Below are 19,701 nucleotides of genomic sequence, written 5' to 3'. Positions count from 1 at the left end.
CATGAGGGTATAGCAAGAAAGTGTCATTAATAAAGTTTGATATAGTGCCCTCCAACATGCTGAGATTGCCATTGTCTTGATTTAAGATGTCTTATTTCTTTGAACTATGGAAAATGATTGGTTGTTGTTTATAAACTAGTCTGTCTTTGGTATTGTGCTACAGTGACCAATTAACAGAGGTTGTTATGGCATTTTTTTCCATTTTTATTAAATTGGGTATTTCTTATTCACATTTCAAATGTTATTCGCATTTTTGAGCTCTCCATACTTGGCTGTAGACATGCTGTGCACTCACCCTTTTCAGTTTTGTGTTTGTGATCTTAGAGCTATGAGGCATGTACCAGCTTGCTCATGGGAATATAAAGGAGAGGGACATGTTCAGATTCCCTGGGCACACTACTGCCATATCATCCAACTGATCAATGGCTTCGCCCTATTTTTAGAAGCTATATTCTGATGGTGGATGGTGTTTGTAACTGAATACACTACTTCTGGGTAGGAAGGAGAGAGAGAGAGAGAGGGAGAGAGAGAGAGAGAGAGAGAGAGAGAGAGAGAGAGAGAGAGAGACAGAGAGACAGAGAGAGAGACAGAGACAGAGACAGAGACAGAGACAGACAGAGAGAGAAAGAGAGAGAGAGAGAGAGAGAGAGAGAGAGAGAGAGAGAGAGGAAAGGCAGTGGAAAATGTATGTTAAGAGAAGAAACAAATGTCAAAATGATTGATCACATTATTAGAATAATAAGTAACTTCTTTTAGTTTTCAGATGAGGTCCAAAATCATCTGTAACTCATTAGGTAAAACAAACTTGCCTTGAACATGCACCCATCCTCCTGTGTGAAACTTCCAAGTGCTGGGGTTCTGGGCATTCTGTTGCCCATGCCTGTCTATGACTTAACTTCTGAACTGAAGCTCTTGCTCAGGTCAAGCAGAAAACTGGAAAGAGGGATTATTTCAAGAGACAAAAAAAACCCTTTGTGCTCTGGTGTACACTGTGTAGGATGACTAAATCAAGCTAATTATCACATGTATTAGGTCCCATGTCATCTTTACTTTATTTCAGGGTGGTGTCTATGGTTAAAAAAGATAAAAAAGAATTTTGTCTGTTCCCACTGAGATACCCAGCAGAGCAGGCAAAAGAGGCACCCAGTACTCTTTCGTGATTTTTTGTTCTCAGAACATTCCCGGAAATGCTAATGGCTCTTTTAAAAACATTTCAGCTATCCATGTTGATGATGTCAATCTCCAACTCTACTGTGCGTGGTCGCTTCTGGATAACTTTGAGTGGAACAATGGATACAGCAGACGGTTTGGTCTCTTCCACGTTGATTTTGAAGATCCCGCTAGACCCCGGACTCCATACAGATCAGCCAAGGAATATGCCAAGGTCATCAGAGACAATGGCCTGGCAGGCGCTATGTAGGGAAGGCAGTTGGGAAATGCCCTGCTGGAAGGACTGAGGGACGCATTGGTCATGTCTCTCAAGTTGCCTCTGTCTCAATGGTCTGTGATTATAAAGCCTGAAACCTAAGACTATATCTGCTGAGAAGCTCTACTTGGCTAACGGCATTTTATCACACAGCATCTTAGATAGTGAAATAGAGAATCACAGAAATTAAGTTTTATTAAAAATTTTGGTTTGATTTAAAAACTTCAATTTAAATTCTTAGAATAATCTCCTAGAAAAGGAACAGTGAGTTTATAAAGATAATATACTGTTTATTTGTAACTCTAACAGCAGAAACCTTAGAAGGGTAGATTATTGTTACAAAGGGAGATTTATGCACCTCCTTACTTTGGCTACATAGCTATTTTTGCTTTGGAGAAGATCTCTGTTAGTGTTTGATCCATAAAATTTCCAGTATTTAATCTAGCACAGAATAGCCAAGCTAAAAGCCACAACATACGTTCTATACAACAGAGGAAATGATAATATATTTAATGAAATATATATGTTAATATGTTCATGATATGTTTTGTCAATGATTGGTTAAATATGTCTTTCTTTTGTCTAATGAAATTTGGAAAATGTTAAAAAATAAAATGAATTACGTTTTGAATGGAAGAAGATATTTTTCTTTGCTTTGTTTAGTTTACCAGTATTGGGGATGGAGCACAATGGCAGGGATGGAGCACCGAGAGGCACTCACCACTCCAGAAGTATTAGTGTTGATATTCAGCCAAATCCCAGAGTCCTGTTACACAGCAACACAAAATTCAAAACAAAGTGAGAGGCAGGGTATGACCCTCATCTTTCTTTGTTTATGAAAATGATGTATTTATTTTGAAACATTTTATTAACAGTTTTATGTATGTATACAATGTACCATGAGTCTGTCTATCATCTGCTTTGCATTCCCACATACTCTCCCAATACAGTCCTTTTTCTTCCCACATTCGTGTCCTTTCTTCTTCCTTAACAAACAAAACAAAACAACTACACCAACCCCCCCCCCATTTAATTTGATTTCTGCTGGTATATATTGCCTGATGTTGGTGGCTTGATCATGTGCAGGTAACCAGAGCTGTAGTGAGTTCTTGAGTGTGATTCCCATGTAATGTCCAGAAGACAGGATTTCCTAACACTGTACCCCATCCTGTGGCTCCTACATTCTTTCCCCTTCCTCTTCTGTGATGTTCCCTGAACCTTCGGTTGTTTGTATTTCTATGATTTCTCTTTTAAATTTTCATGAAATAAACACACACTTTGAATGACAGAAAGGAGTGTAAGCAAAGGAAAGGCGAGGGAAAATTTACTACAGAGAAAGCTAAGGATGTTGATGATGGGATAGATAGTAGTTGGAGCTTTGCTGAGATTCTTTAGAGGGAATCAGTGGTAGATACAGGCCTCCTTCGGGGGTTCCAGTTCCCCCTCAAACCCCCCTTTCCTATATGTATCTCTGACATGTAGGCAGTATTATCACCTCCTGTTTGAAGACTGAACAACTGAGGCCGGCCACCCTGTATACTCAAGTTGTATGTGTACTTATTAACTGACCTAGGATGACTCACATCATCTCTTTTTCCAACACACTACAAATTAGGATTCCCTGGGAATCCTTTCTGTATTGTCTGGATAGAAAAAGCAACACAGGTTTTAAGTTGATAATCTAGCAGGAAACAGGGAGCATTTCCTATCCTCTCATGCTGCTTCCCCAAAGAAACTGTGTATAAACTCGGCATCTGAGGAAGGCCTTTTTTGTGAGTAGATACAGTGTCATTTTTCCTCTTATAAACTGTGGTCAATTTCTGGATCATTTTCATGTTCATTATATGGGAATTATTTACAGCGGAGAACACAATCTCAGTAACTTTGGACAGAGTAAGAAAGAATCGGTCAGAGTAGTTCAATAAACATGGATGCACTGGGGAAAATTATATTAAGATTAAAATGGTATACATGGGGAATTCTATTACATCTTTGCCACTGGTTTGTTATTTTTATTGTTCAATGAGACATTATCTCACAATTTGTGTTCATTTAAGAAGCACATTTCCAAAGCTTATTTCATCCTTTCCAATCCAGCCTGTCTTTTTCATTTTTACCATGCATCCTGTTTACAATTTATACGCCCTCCTATATTATCTTGCACAGCAACTGAGTTTTTCTTTTAATTAGGATGCTGCTTTGAGTATTACTTATCCTATGGGGCAAATTCACAAGTTTTACAACAATACAAATGAGCACTGTGTTTTCCTTAAGCAAAACAGAAAATTAATATTCCATTGTAGATAAAAGTCTGTTACATTTGGTCTACCCAGGTGAAATCAGCGTTTGTGTTGTTCGTGCCCAAGCTTCTTCCCTGAGCTGAGGCCCTTTGCAGTCCACTTCTGGCTTTTACAGGGCAACTCGTCATGTCAAAGGTGGACTCAATTAGTCATATAATTTAGCATAAATTACCCTGGGGTTAAGATGAAAAGACAAACAAACAATAGTAACAAGTAAACACAAAAGTCCTCATGGACTTTCCCCTCCCTCTGCCAAATTTTCACAGCCCCTATAGTATTTCAATTAATATTTCACTTAATGGTTTGTCTTAGCATTCAAGAAAAAGATGGGCTTTGTTTTGCCTGTGAAGGAAACAGACTTTGAATTCTTTAAATGGAAAATCAAGAGTTGTTAATTATGCTTAGCCCCGATAGACACTGCTTTCAAAACATGTAGGCCACCTGAGGGTGGCAAAGGTCATCTTCTATGTTTGTTTGAAATAAAAGGAGACCTATAGATCTCAGTGCTAGAATAGACAGTCATACTTGAATATCTTTATTTTTCCCTTGATTGTTTTACGTTTCCAGTTTTCTCTTCCTTGTTATGTGAAAATGTGACATCTACATCCTGGCAGGCACATTTCAGAAAATTACTTTTTATCTTAAAATGTACTTTTTTTTAAAAATAGACAATTGGCAGGTAGCTAAAAATATTTACAAAATGAGAGGCCACTTCATTCTGATAGGCAGAGTGTGTGTGGTCCTCTAACTCCTAAGAAGGTAGGGGTTTCCACCTCGGTCCTTTACCTCATGAAAACACGGAAGTAATTTCTCATGAAAGCCTCAAAACAAGAAGCTGGCAACCTCAGTGTTTGGCAGTAGAGTGCTAGTCATATTTTTATGTCTTGGAAATTTGTGTTTGGCCTGTAGCTTTTAATTATTTTTATGAATTTGAGAATAATGAATACATTCGTAATATATTGGAAAAAATTCTCCGATACTGACTGCCCTCCCCAAACAGATTTATATGATAATTCTTAAACACCAATTCTATTACTCTGGGCTGGTCAAAAAGAAAATAAAATGCTGAGCCTTATTACTGGGAGCTCAGAATGTAAATCAAAGCTGATGGAATTAATACTGTTTAATTACCAGTAGCACACCTCACCTGGAGAACACATAGTCATCGCTCAGCATAATATTTTAGGCTGGAGTTGTCTTGGGAGGGGTGTGGTGCAGAGACTAAAATGTGATGAGTCTTAAATAATGATGTTATAGGGAGCTGTCATATCTTATGTTGGTGTTTAGGTATGGGGGCAGCTGAGTGAAGAGAGGCAGTGGATGGGGTGGGGTCATAGTGTTCATTTAAGGTTTCACGGGAAAGACATTTCCCAACTATGATAGGAGGAGGAAGTGAGGTTTTAGTATAACATTTTATTAGCATATATTAATCATATAAGATAGTGAGTTGCATTGTGACATTTTGAATCATACATAAAAAGTGGCTCACGTTGGTACTGCCCCTTAATTACACTCTTATCTCCCCTCCTCACCCTGGTTCCCTTGTGAGGGGTATTTTTTAAAGTGAGTAGACTGGCTGTTCACATAGCGGGGCATTGATAAGTGCTTTGTGCTTGCCGTTTTGTCTGCATGGCTATTGGTATCAAGGAAACACAGCATTGCTAGCACTAAGAGTGTGCGATCTTAAGGAATATTTCTCTAAATTTTACATATTCCAAATTTAAATATTAAAAATGTCCTAGCCAAGTAACATGCATCTATTTCCTGACATTTTACATGCCTCAGTTTTGCCATGTGCAAAATGAAGGTAGACTATCTTGACAATCAAATCAGCCAGTACATACACACCATGCATAGAATAATTCCTAGAATACAGCAAGAGTGTGTTTGCACTCCTGAATTTCTTCACATCAAGGCTCTGGCAATTCATCAAGTCTGTTTAGGTTTCCTTTCATGGAAGCAGGTCTGTTTCACACAAATTTTTCTCTGCATGGCTTTCTGCTAATGTGGAACTTATCACTGACTATGTATTACTCTAATTTCACTGACAGCCATTTTTCATCAGACCTCAATTCTTTGCTGGACCTAAGAAGAAATGCTGATTTTTATTTGTTCTGTTGGCTTGTTTTCTAGTAGGTAAAGTATGACACTTGCGAGCTCTTTCAGTACTGGACTGTGCTGAGAAGAATCCATTTTTTTATATCACCATTGTGGTTGGAAGTGCTCTGTGACACAAACAGTATATGTTTATTAAACTCACCTGTAAAACATTTTGAAGAGGCAGAGTGCAGTGGCTCTGAAGAATCACTTGGACTTATGCAGCTTGATTGAGATTTGAGAAAATAAGAGGTGTCAACTGAATTTTCTGAAGGCTAATTGTTCACATACAGAGGAGAGAATAATTTTGAACAGCTGGGATGGTCACAGGTGGTTTGATGGGCAAATGAACATCATCTAGGCTGGGTGGGGCAATGCATGTTTGCAATACTAGAACACAGGATGTGGAGGCAGCAGCACAGGAATTCAAGGCTGCATATGACTTTGAAGGCAGCCCGGGGCACTTAATAGCCTGTCGTGTACAATTTGTGCTGCTCAAATGCTCTTGAATGTATGGATTTCCACCAGAACTTGGATGACCTACCAAAGGTCAAACACTTAAATAAAGCTAGTTCTCCATCTCCCAGCATTCATCAGATGTCTTGACTGAGCTTTCTCAGACATTATACATACTGTCACAATTGCTATGGGTTCCTATGTGCAACTACCCTGATTTGTCCAGAAATGTCATTTCCTTGTAGTCATCCATTGCCTCTGGCTTCTACAATGACCCAATATACTTGAATTATAGAACATGGAGAAATCAATGTGTTCCTAACCTGAATCTTTTATCCCTACTTGCTAGTTTTATGATGCTAGGGTGTTCTATGCATGTGCAGGAGAAATATAATCATCAATATTGCTTAGTCTTCCACCCAGTGAGTTACAATATGACCAACCTGACAAGATATGCCCATTTCTACAATAATGATACAAACACCATCCGAGTAACCAACTACTTTCCAATTGGATTTAAGGCCTGCTCCATATTTTAACCTCATGCTTGCTACCTTTACTGTGGCCAAAGGTCTATGGGAGGGACCTACTAATGTTTTTCTGTCAAATAAATATAATGTTACACTGACCACCCAATGGCATATTGTTAAATCAGAACATAAGATCATCTCTCAGCTATCATCAGAACAGATTTTTTTTTGCAGAAGATGGTGCTTAAAACAGAGACCTGGCTTAAAACTAGCTGCTGTGAAGAGAATAAGACACCAGGGTATGCTAAGCTCTGACCTGGGTGGGCATTTATAGCACATACCCATGAGGGTATGTCATGAGACAAAACTTAGTTGTTGTTAGATCTTTCAAAAAACAAACTTCAATGGTCTTGGACATTTGGAAAATGAAGTTTGGATAAGTCAACAATGATAGTCTGAAAGAACAATGGTGCAATGGATAGAAAATGTCCAACAATTACTTTGCTCTAACCAGGAACATAGCCTCCAGCAAGGATATTTAGACATTGATCATAGTTTTTGAGATTAATTACTTTCTCTTGTTTAGAGTAACTAATTGGATTTTTCTTTATACATGATTTATTCTTCCTAGCTTTTCTTCCCCCTAGTGTTGGGAATTGAACACAGATCCTCATAGATGCTATGCTGATGCTTTCCCATGGGGTTACTTCCCCAATGCCCTATTTCCTTTTCTAGTTACGTCCCAAGTCTTCTGTTCTCACCAATGTTTGTCTTCGTTAACCACCGTATTACCTTGCCCAATCACGAGTTGGGTTCGCTCAACTTTCACCTCTGCGTGAGATCATGTGATACCTTACTTTTTGTGCTTGGCTTATTTCTTTTTACATAGTGTTCTTCAAGTCCATTTATATGTTGCTCTAACTGGTAGAAATGAATCAGAAATTCATTTCTACCATGTGTTTCAAAAGACACATTTTATCCTTTATAATCTTTCCCACAATCATGTATTATTTTTACTCATTCAGCTACTGATGGGCACTCAGGTTGAATGGACAAACTGAATTTGTCTCCTTTAGGTAAATATCCAGTACTGGAATTGCTCTCTCCCTATTTTTTTTAATGCCAAGACACTTCCATAGTGTTATCAAATGTTTGCATTAATTTACATTCATACCAACAGTGTTCAAGGGTTCCTTTTCATCCACCTTTATGCCAATGGTTGCTATTTTTTCCCTTTATGATGATAGCCATGCTAACAGGAGCACTTGATGAACGTGTAATGTTTTCAATCTTGTGTTTACTTGTCCAGTGGTGAGTGACTTCAGCTTTCATTTACTTTACATTTTCTTTACATGGAGTGATATTCAATTTCTATAAATAATTTACCAATGTATAAAGTCATTAATGCAATCTATATGATGTAGTGATTTTAATTTATAGTTGAAACTTCAGGTGTGGATAGATTTCTGTAATCCTGGCATAGGTCCCATAAGACATTCTATCATAATCTCTTTCCAGATAAATGAATTATAACAATAAGAAGATAAATAACTATTACCAACCACAGAGACATGTGGTAGTACATCCCTTGGAAACCCATCCAACTTCTTTTTCTCATTTTTTTTTGGGTATAAAGCACACACTTTTTTTCTGACAAAGATCTGGGAGCATCAAACCTAGTGCCCAGGACTGATGATTCCTAGAAATATTCAGACAGCTGCCCTGACATATAGTCTAACCACAGGCCCTCTCGTATAAGTTCCTCCATGTCTCTGAAACTTCAGCCAATTTTCCATACCTTCCAGCTGGCCATTCCATAGAGTGTTAGATGCATAGCTTCTTTTATTTTTAAAAGACAGCCAGCCACCATCTATACCAAGCACTCTCTTTGCTCACATACTCACATAGGTTGTTTTGTTTTGGAATCTTGCCTCCTACAAACTTGGTACTCTTCCTAGAAATGAATCACCAAACCACAACTTTCCCCATGATTTAAGTTTTGTGTTTCAGCTTCCAGGTGACAAATATAATGGGTAAGAAAGTCCATTTCACCCAGATGTTTTTGTCAGCTCCACATTTTATAGACCATGTGTCCTCAGCAACTTATGGTTTTGATTTTAATGTTTTACTATTTCATGAATATTAAAATAAAGCTATCAATATGGCGATTTTAAAATAAAATGAGATGATATGTGAAAAGGAACTAAGCTTACAGTCCACTAAATGATAATAATGTTAGTCACTATTAGTATTTTCTACTGATGTTGGTTCCTGAAACATAAGAGAAGCAACCTTGGATAAACAGTTGTTGTTCCATGCCTCTCTTATGTTCCCATCTTTCTCCTCTGAACACAAGCAACTGCTTTACATGATTGGTATGTGTTGGCTTGTCCAACAAAGCAGCCACAGCTTCTCCCTGTGCTGGCATTTTCACCTGAACTTCAGTTCCAAGTGAATGTTAATTTCTCGATTACTTTCCAAGATCTATCCTCCCCAGAGTTGTTTTCTAGAAGAGTGACCACTTTTCAAAGTAACTTCTTACCAAGAGATGGGTTAAGAACTGCTCCTCATCAAACATGATTCTGGGGTGGACTCTCTGTGCCTCTTGTGAGTTCAGTTTCCATGTTCTGTAGAACCGAAACATTTTATTTACCATGCATATAAAAAAGAACAGTGATGAAATTTTTTCTGCATTCTAGTCTGCAAATGTCTTCCTTTCTTTTCTCCTCCCTATAAACTACAATATACACTTCTTATTAAACTGTGAATCTATTTGCATGGAAAGCAGAACCATTGAAAGGTTTGGCAGCAATAAACATTTTCTTTGCCCTCTGTGTTTTATTTTTGTACAGTAGAACGCATCCCTGAAAACCTTCCAGATTCACTACGTCCTGATCACACTGTCTATTATAATTCCACCCGATGGCAAACTTCTCCTTATTGACTCTAAATTACATTTAATCCTGTTAGGATCACTTTTTATTGAAAGGCATGCATTGTGATGGCTTTGACGGGAATCCAGCAACCAAATAGCCTGGCCAGAGGAAAATAAACTCTTGGAGCTCTCTAATGCTTGTCATTTTCACGCTGGGCCCAGCTGTGGAGCCTCTTGAAGGATGGAGAGGATTGGGGTGCTCTGTGCAGATAATGGTATGCTCCTGGGCCATGTGGAGAGCTCTCTACCACAAGAAAATAATCTTTTGAGCCCAGTGGACTAAGAACCAAAGACCATTTTGAGTTAAGACAGTATAATTCTATTAGTGAAAAACGCTTGCAGGGGGAAATTGCCTGTGTTAAAATCTGTGCACAAATTAAAATAACAGGGCTAAAGGGGAAAATATCTCTATAAAAGGCTTTATGGCTCCAGTGGATAATAATATCCTGTCACATTAGAATCTGGGGAACCTAAAGATATAGTTTTTTAAAAATAGTATATTGGTATCCTCTCCCGTTTTTAACTTGTGCAATAAATCTGTTCTTGAGGGCTTATTTGATGAATCTGAATGTTGTACCAACATACACTACTGTTTTTTATGAAGAAAATGCTGAAAATAGAGTCTTGGTTATGTGTTGACACCTTACAAAACTGATATAATCTAAAAAATTCTAGTATTCCTAAGTGTGCTAAATGCATACATTCCTTGTAACTTTTATGTTCATGGCAAGTTCTGTTAAATATTGCTGTTTTGATACAGTATGCTAATTTCATTTAAATGTGTACCTTAGTTTACAATAGATCATTACAAAGGGGTGAGCAGTTAAAAATAAGCTACCAGTGATAACAGGGTTTGTTTTCTAAGATGACAGAATAAGATACACAGCTAAGGACTGTGTAGCTCTTAAATAGAGAATGTTACATATCACAGTACTACCCACAAGTCTTTCATTCACTGGACTTTAGCTGTGAGCTGGAAGCTTCTGCTGCATTTCTAATTCCATGATAAAGACAATTTGAGCAATGGGCTGTCAAGAGTCTAAACCTGTACCATGTAAGTAAATGAAGACACAGTTCATAATTCTGTTAAAAGATGATGGCAGCAGTTACTATAAAATTAAACAATAATGAAACAGATGATACTTTGAGATCTACCCATGTACCATGCGCTGGGGGGGTTCAGTACCAGAGCAGTTCCTTCCAATAGCATAATCGAGACAAAAAACCCCAGGGCTATTATCTTCTGTCTGTCTTACTGTGGTTTTTTTTTTTTTTTTTTGTTAGTTAGTTTGTTTGTTTTAGGTTTTTTGTGGGGTTTTTGTTTTGCTTGCTTGTTTGTTGTTTTGTTTGTTTGTTTGGCTTTCCTTTTCTTTTCTTCCCCCCTCTCTTTTTCTCTCTCTATCAATTATCTTTTCTTCCAAATTTTTGTTCTCCTTTTCCATGCCTCTACTCTCCCTTCATCTTTTATTTTGTCTTTGTTGAGATAAATACTTTTCTTAGCCTAGGCCTGGTGCAGGCACTGTTGCTATTCTGTGACCAAGTGTTTTCATGCCATTCACAAACCAGGTTTAAACAGTACAGGGCTACCCAGTAGAAAATTCAATTCATATTTATGGTGCCCATAAGGGGAAATTTTCTCATTGGCCCTTTAAGAATTAAGTTGCAAGGCATGAATAACATGGTTCACTGGAAACTCCTAGCATTCTTCTTCCTTCTTTAAAAGAAAAAGAAAGAAAGAAAGGAAGAAAGAGAGAGAAAGAGAAAGAAAGAGAGAAGAAACACACACACAATTTCCCCAAAAATCACTAAAGAAAACACATAGACACACACACACACACACACACACACACACACACACACACACAAGAAAAAAACAATGAATCACAAGCAACCATAGCAGATGTATCATGCATCTCAAAGTAACTGGAAATATAGTCGAAGATATTTGTAGATGGTCATCTTGCATTGCAATGTCAAAAGTTAGGCTACCACTGAACTGAGAACGGGACCCTCGTTGAAGGAATCAGAGAAAGGACTGGAAGAGCTTGAAGGGGCTCGAGACCCCATATGAACAACAATGCCAACCAACCAGAGCTTCCAGGGACTAAGCCACTACCTAAGGACTATACATGGACTGACCCTGGACTCTGACCTCATAGGTAGCAATGAATAGCCTAGTAAGAGCACCAGTGGAAGGGGAAGCCCTTGGTCCTGCTAAGACTGAACCCCCAGTGAACGTGATTGTTGGGGGGAGGTAATGGGGGGAGGATGGGGAGGGGAACAGCCATATAGAAGGGAAGTGGGAGGGGTTAGGGGGATATTGGCCCGGAAACCGGGAAAGGGAATAACATCCGAAATGTAAATAAGAAATACTCAAGTTAATATAAAAAAAAGTTAGGCTACCTCTTCTAGAGCTTAGAAACCCCAGATGGGTGTACAGAAAAAGAAAGGAACACATAGTCTTTGATATCCTATCTCTCCAGATGAGGTCGACTTGAGATTAGAGGAATTTTTCTTTGTGAAGAAAAGGTAAGCAAGAGGCTGCCTCAGCTCCTACCCCTGCTATGAACACTTAGAATTCTCACTGATGAGGACTCATGGATCCTTTCCAGGTTGTGAGTCCAGCCAAGGATGTTCTCTGGTGTTCATAAACTGAGTGTCCCAATAGATATTAACCTATGTCCCGAGCAACCATGCTCTGCCCCTGTTAATATGTGTCCCATTCTAAGTACAAAATGCCATTGAACTTTAGCTTTCATGAACTTTTGCATGCTCCCCCTCTCCTTTTATGGGCCATCCTTGAGCAGAGCTTCCACTCCCCTTTACCACTAGTTCCATGCACTCCATGCTCTCATCTTGTGTTCTGTTATACTTTCCTATTAACAGAAGCTCTAGTGACCTCTGATTGCTTGGGACCCTGAGCCTTGAAGTACTAGAGCAGTCAGTCACACATCTGGTAGGACCCTGTTGCTAAGTCTTCTGTAGAAGGATGACATCACTGGGGTGTCTAGCCTTTGGCAACACCAGAAAAGTAGGACACTCTTCTGGATCCACAGTTGATGTAGCACTGATCCCACTTTCAGATATCAACAGACCACTAAATGCTATGCACATACTTTAGCAGAATGAGAAGATTCAGTGACTTGCAGTCTAGAACATCAATGCCTTGCCTGGCCTGAGTTATTCCACCTATCATGTCCAATGATCCCAGTGATGTAAGTACCTGCAATGCAGTCGTACTGCCCCCCATTGGAGCTGATAAGGTCACTGGCCTTTGTGAAATGGAGACATGATTGTTTTGTTTTATTGCTGCAGTCCAATGTATCTGGTAGCAACTTCCCATTACTAAGCCTTTGCCACTGCTACACCCAGCCTTAGAACCTGGTTTACTTCCAGGTTTTATCATTCCAGGGTCCGGTTCTGCCCAGTGTAGTGTATTCACTAGAGCCTGAAATACTAACAGGATATACACATATCCTGTTAGTTCACACCTTTCAGTTAAATCTGTGACTTGGCTCCCAAGGTCCAAGGCTTTGGATTATCTTTTCTTTCTAAGAGCGATACTGATTCTCTGAGTTACTAGAGCGCATGTCTGAGCACCCAACCTTGGCCTAGCTATTGAACTGCACATACTTACTAGTGTCATTGAAAGAGAAAATTTACTAAGGTCAAAGGTGCTATCATATTTTGTGAGATTCTAAGCTCAGGAATTTGTCTCTGCAGATTTTGCAGAACACCATCCTCCAAGCACAAAACCAATGATGGAGCAGATCCTGATCATCAGATGCCCATCTTAGTCACAGTAAGTGTGACTATCCTAAGATATCCTCAATATCTCGCTTGTGATGTGATGTTGACAGCTTATGTTCCCTCATGAGAGAAGGGAGCAGGGATGATCCATGAACCCTTACCTGAGATTCAAGACACTTTCTCTTACAGCTACTTCTAAGCCAAATGTAATTCTGTGAAACTTCATATGCTCCCATTCTCTTGAAGTCAGAATATATAGACTGTGAAAGGGCAGCTGCTGGGAGACTCCATGTATGCAGCTATAGGGAAATTATCGTTCAGGTTGGGTTAAAAATATTGAAAGTATGGCTACTCTGGGATCCTGTATAATCCTACAAGTTACCTTTCATCCATGCAGTATAAGTAAGACCAATAAATTAAACACACACACACACACACACACACACACACACACACACACACACACACTTTCCTACGATTGAACTTTGGTCTGTGCTTCATGTCCAATCTGAAGTGAGGGTGGGGTGGATATTTATTTACACTTCCTCAGAAAACGTTAATGCAATAATATCCCTTCCTGACACCCTTTCCTGGATGCAAGAGTCATTGTGGCTCCTGGTAAACCCTTAAATCCAATAAGGGAGCATCCCCTTCAGTAAGGCTTTTCATTGACAGGAAAACAACAGCTGAATCTGTAAGCCCTTGCCACTATAATTATGAAGCTATAATTACTACTTCTGTAGCCTAGATCACCAAGCACATGTGTATACATAGTCACTGTAATGTTTATTACAACTTAAGAGGCCTCAGGAAAACTCCCTACCACAGTCACATAGAAGCTGAGCACCGAAACTGCAAATACTATTGGCTTTATTATTAACTTAACACAGCCTAGAGTAATCTGAGGGAAAAGCATTGATAGGGGAATTGTCTACGTCAGATTGGCTTTTGGGTATGTCTATGGGGGATTATCTTGATGGTTAATTGAATGTCTTACTACACTGCGGATAGTATCATTCACCCTGAAAGTGATTGTGGAGTAGTAAGAAAGGTAGCTAGCAAGCAGCATCTTTCCGTTGTTACTACTGTATTTTCTCAGCTCTGATTAAGCTTCTTGATCAAAGGAAATGCTATGTGGAAGAGCCAATAAGCTTGTCTTCAAGGTCCTGTTTGAAATCCTGCATTGACTTCTCTCGGTGATGAACTGAAACTTGTAAGTTGAAAAAAAAAACCTTTCTTCCTCTATGCTCTTTTTGGTCAAAGTGTTTTTTATCATAAAAGTGTTTATCATAAAGAAAAAGAGAACATCGAATGACTGGTATCATTCTGCAGGTACAAATTTGCAAAATGAAAAGAGGATATAGTATTCCATGCAGTCAATAATGCAGGAGCATAGGGATGGTAAAGAAGAAAAATGAAGATACTTGTATAGAAAGATAAGTAAATAAACAAACAAACAAACAAACAAACAAATAAATAAATAAATAAATACCCCACACAGTAACCAAGTAACAAAAAAAAAAAACCAAAAACCAAAAACCAAAAACAAAAACAAAAACAAAAACAAAATAAACAAAACAACAAAACAAAAAACCTCAGTGGGACATTGGCCACTCAGACACTTGAGAGTGCTTTCCTCTGCATGGTTCCTTTAGTGATTGCCTAGTCTGGATGCGAGAGTGCCCTACTTTGCCTTATAATGAACCCCATCTATTTTCCACAAAGAAAAAGAAAACTCAGCAAGGGGAGTTAACAAAACAAGTGAGGGAAGGTACAAATAACATTTAATGAAATAACTGAGAGCTTCCTGTATTGGGAGGCATGTAACCATTTAGATCTGGGTAGTTGGAAGGTCTTCAAATAAATTTTGCTGAAATAGGCCTTTCCAAGCCACTTTGCAACCAAATTATCCAAAGGCCAAGAAGATTTTTTAAGTCAACAGAACCCTTGAGTGACATCAGAGAACCTCTACCATTCTATGAGTAGATCTCTCAGCAGAAACTTTGCAGTAATAAGACAATGGGATGCTATACTCGAATACTAAAAAAGAAGTCTTAGAACATACAGCCAAACATGGCTTTGTAGTGTTCAGCAAAACTATCCTTCAGAAAAGAAAAAGAATGAAGTAACAGACATGTAAAAACCAAGGAAGTTCATTACCAATAGTCTTGCCTTGCTAAAATGACTTAAAAGTATCATGAAAATAAATTAAAATATAAAATTCATAGATAAAGGTAAACGTACAGTGAAAGTATAAAGAAAGTCAATTTTTTGAGCTAAATTTATAGCAAGTTTTAATTAAATACTGACCAGGATGGACTTTGGCCAGGACCACTCTATGTAATTCCAGAGAATGTCTGAAAGGTAAATTATTAAACCTTGTCAACAAAAATAAAGATTTCTATTGGCCTTGATGAAAACAGTATGATAATACCTGAAGTTATCAGAAATAAGATTTCTGAATAACCCTAGGAATAATTTTAGATGTACCCAAAGGAAATGAAATGATTACCCTCTTATGATACTTACATAGACATGCTCACTGCAGCTTTATTCACAATATCTAAAATAAGAAAAAAATCTATGTGTCCTTTGAAGCATAAATGGATGAACTGTGGTATATATACACAAAAATGATATTACCCATGTCTAAAATATAGGACCTGTCCTTTGCCATAATATAGATTAGTCTTGATAATACTATATGATGTGAAATAAGAGAAAAACAATAAATATTGCATAAAATTACTCATATATGGAACATAAAAAAAAACAAATATTTAGAGATAGAGAACAATGTCGTAGTTAGCAGGGATAAAGAGGAGAGGAAATGTAGATAAGACAACTTAAAGCAGTAGATATATAGTGTGAGAGAATCTAGAGAGGTATTGGGATTCATGTTAATTTTGTTATGTAATTGCTCTTACTTGTACCTGATACAGGTAACTGTATGAAATGAGAAAGACTTCAGTTTATTCTATTTATTATAACCATGATCATTAATTTTATGCATCCACTTGAGTGAACCATGGGCTACCCAGGCAGTATATCTGTCAGGTGATTTTTTTTTTTGGTGGGGTGATTTTTAATGAGACTAATATTCAAACCTAAAGACCAAGTAAGGCACATTTGCCTCTTCTATATGGGTGAGAATCATTCCGTCTATTGGTAGGGGGAAAGAGTATTTCTCACCGCACTACTGTCTTTGAGCTGGGACATTGGTCTTCTACCTTTATACTCTGTCCTAGGCTTACATTTTTGTTGCAGGTGATCAGACATTTGGACACCAACTGAGTATGTACTATCAGCTTCAACTCTCTTTCTCTAGACTTCTCATTCTCTAATTAACTTTACAGACACAATTATCTTCTCTCTCCCATCCCCGGCCTCCCTGCTCCTCTCTCTTCTGTAGATCCTGATTCTCTGTCAATCCCTGACTGATATGATCATATAAACATCTTGTAACTACTCCTGTGTTACCTGTAAATAACATTCATGTTCAATTATAGACAACAATTAAAGAATATAAAGGTCATATAAGGTCTAAAGTAAACATGACAGGTAAAACTTTTCTGACTGTCTTAAACTTATTTTATACTTTTGATTATTTTTTTTTAAATTTCAAAATCCATCTGGTGTTGGAGGAGACACCATTATCTTGTCAGAGCTTAGGGCCTCTAAAGTCTTAATAGAGAACATGTGGGGAAGAAGTAATTAGGCAGTGACATTGAACAAGTAATTAGAAGTGTGATGAGTGCTGTAAAGGAGAGAGGCAGAGTGCTCTGGAGCATATAACAGTGAATCTGAACCTCCTTTCACTTTTTCTGCATGAAATCCAAGATATGTACATTCTCAACGGCCGTGGAAGAAGGGCATCATAAGACCCTCAGTTACCACTTGAGACTGAGCAGTGATCAGCGAGAGGTAGTTACTCCTGATGCCCATAAAATGGACAAAACCCTTGATGAAGAAACATCTAAAGAGGTGAAAAATAACAAACTTTGAGGAAGTATTTGGATGGGATAACAATGTGTTTACTTCAACACTTTGAGGAGTCATGTGAACTTGATTTCAAGAAAAAAATTATCTTTTGGATTTGCTACTTTTCTCATAACGATGATAATAATACCTAACAGGGGCAACTTAAGGATGCAAGAGAGGATTTGTCCTAGCTCATTCTTTGAGGGTGCAGTCCATCGTGGCAAAAACTATTATGTCAATCTGGTGTGAAGTAGCCGGTCTCTATGCATTCACAGTTAGGAAGAAGGTGGCCTTTCCTTTAGTCTCCGCTCCACAATTTGTCCTCGGGAGCAATTCTGGAATAAAAATTTGGAGATGAGTGGGTGGCTCCATCCCCCAACTGGGGGCCTTGCCTATGCTCTGGGTATGGCCTCTACAGATTCTCCCTTCCCTTTGTTGGGCATTTCAGCTAATCTCATTCCTGTTCGGTCCTGGAAGCCTCTTGATTTCCTGGCATCTGGGACTTTCTGGTGGCTACCCCCAGTTCCCCATCCCTCATTGCTTCATACCTCTGTTCAATCTCCTGACTCTTTGTATATCATCCCTGTCTTCTCTCATACCTGATCCTGCCACCTTTTTCTCCTTCCACTCCTTTCTTTCTCCCAAGTCCCTCCCTCCCTCTATGTCCCATGAGTATTTTGTTCCCCCTTCTAAGAAGGACTGAAGCATTCACCCCTTTGTCTTCCTTCTTCTTGAGCTTCATATGGTCTGTGAGTTGTATCATGTGTATTCTGAGCTTTTTGCCTAGAATCCATTTAGTACATACTGTGTGTGGTCTTTGTGATTGGGTTACCTCACTCAGGATAGTTCCAACCATTTGCCTGGAAATTTCATGAAGTCATTGTCTTTTGTAGCTGAGAAGTACTCCATTGTGTAGATGTACCACATTTTCTGTATCCATTCCTCTGTTGAAGGGCATCTGGGTTCTTTCCAGCTTCTGGCTATTATCAATAAGTCTGCTATGAACATACTGGAGCATGTGTCCTTGTTACATGTTGGAGCATCTCTTGGGTATATGCCTAGGAAACAAACCAGACCCCCTAGAGCTCCCAGGGACTAAACCACCAACCAAAAAGTACACATGGAGGGACCCATGGCTCCAGCTGCATATGTAGTAGAGGAGGGCCTTATCTGGAATCAGTGAGCAGAAAATCCCTTATTCCTATGAAGGCTCCATGCTCCAGTGTAGGGAAATGCCATGGTGGTGAGGTAGGAGTGAGTGAGTGGGTGAGTGGGGGTGCACCCTCATAGAAGCAGGGGGAGAGGGAATGAAATAGTGGGTATCTGGAGGGGAATCTGGGAAAGGGGATGGTTTTTGAAATGTAAATAAATAAAATATCTAATAAAAATTAAAAAAGGAAGAAGATAATGAATGACTACGATTGGTTTACTTTCTCTATTTCATTCAGTCCCCCAGGCCATGTGATGGTGCCTCTCTGATAGGGTGGGTCTTTCCACCTCAGCTAAGCTAATCTAGAAACTCTCTTCTGACATGCACAGAGCTTTGTCTCCTAGATAAGTCTAGATCTTGTTAACTTGATAATCATCATTAGCCACATCATCTTCAAAGATCAAGGGGGAAGTGAGAAGCTGCGGGCAGCTCATCTGCCACATATGGATCAGTTTAAACCCTGTTTTTAAAGTCTTTAAGCTCTTCTGGAGACTTGACATGGGGACTATGTCTGGATGGCTTTGTGATTTTACTAGGAGGGACAATAAAGGTGTCTGTAGGAAGATTGAAAGAAATGCACATCAGTTACCACACTCTTAGGCCACAGTGTTTAGCAAATGCCTGGGTTCCCCATGTCACAGTCATCCGAAATACATGCAAATCTCTGGAACACATAGACCAATGGCCCAATTTATGTTTTTGATTAATTTTTGGCTTGAGGTATTAGGATTTACAGGCCTAATTTTCCAAGACTGCTGCTGCTACTGCACGGAGAACCCTAAGGTGTGCCAGTCACATGACCTAACTAGTATTGAAAGCAGAAGACCTCAGCATATTGTTTAGTTTCACTAAGTAAATGCTTCAGTTACCTTAGTCTTGTCATTTCATTTCTTCACTTGAGTCTTTCCTCTCAATTGTAGAACATGTTCTAAGACACAAGAAATGAAGGGTCTGATATATCTGAAAGTGCTTTAACCAAAAGACATACCTCAGACATTGAAACTTTTTTTTAATCTTCCATCATGATCAGATATGTGCAGTGTGCTTAGTGAATAATTGCCCTGAGACTGGGGAAG

General features: G+C 38.7%; 1 protein-coding gene across 1 annotated transcript in view; it reads left to right on the top strand.

Moving 5' to 3' along the window:
- Positions 1–2,062, top strand: part of Gba3 (glucosylceramidase beta 3) — a 146,443-nt gene extending 144,381 nt beyond the window's left edge. The window contains exon 5 of the mRNA NM_001395627.1: positions 1,218–2,062. Coding sequence (NP_001382556.1) covers positions 1,218–1,420 — 203 coding nt within the window. The 3' untranslated portion in view covers positions 1,421–2,062. The remainder of the gene's footprint in view (positions 1–1,217) is intronic.
- Positions 2,063–19,701: the final 17,639 nt, after the last annotated feature.

The sequence above is a fragment of the Rattus norvegicus genome, chromosome 14 (assembly GCF_036323735.1).
Source record: "Rattus norvegicus strain BN/NHsdMcwi chromosome 14, GRCr8, whole genome shotgun sequence".
Classification (NCBI taxonomy): Eukaryota; Metazoa; Chordata; class Mammalia; order Rodentia; family Muridae; genus Rattus; species Rattus norvegicus.
The sequence above is the reverse complement of the archived record's forward strand: the minus strand, read 5'-3'. Positions and strand labels throughout refer to the sequence as shown.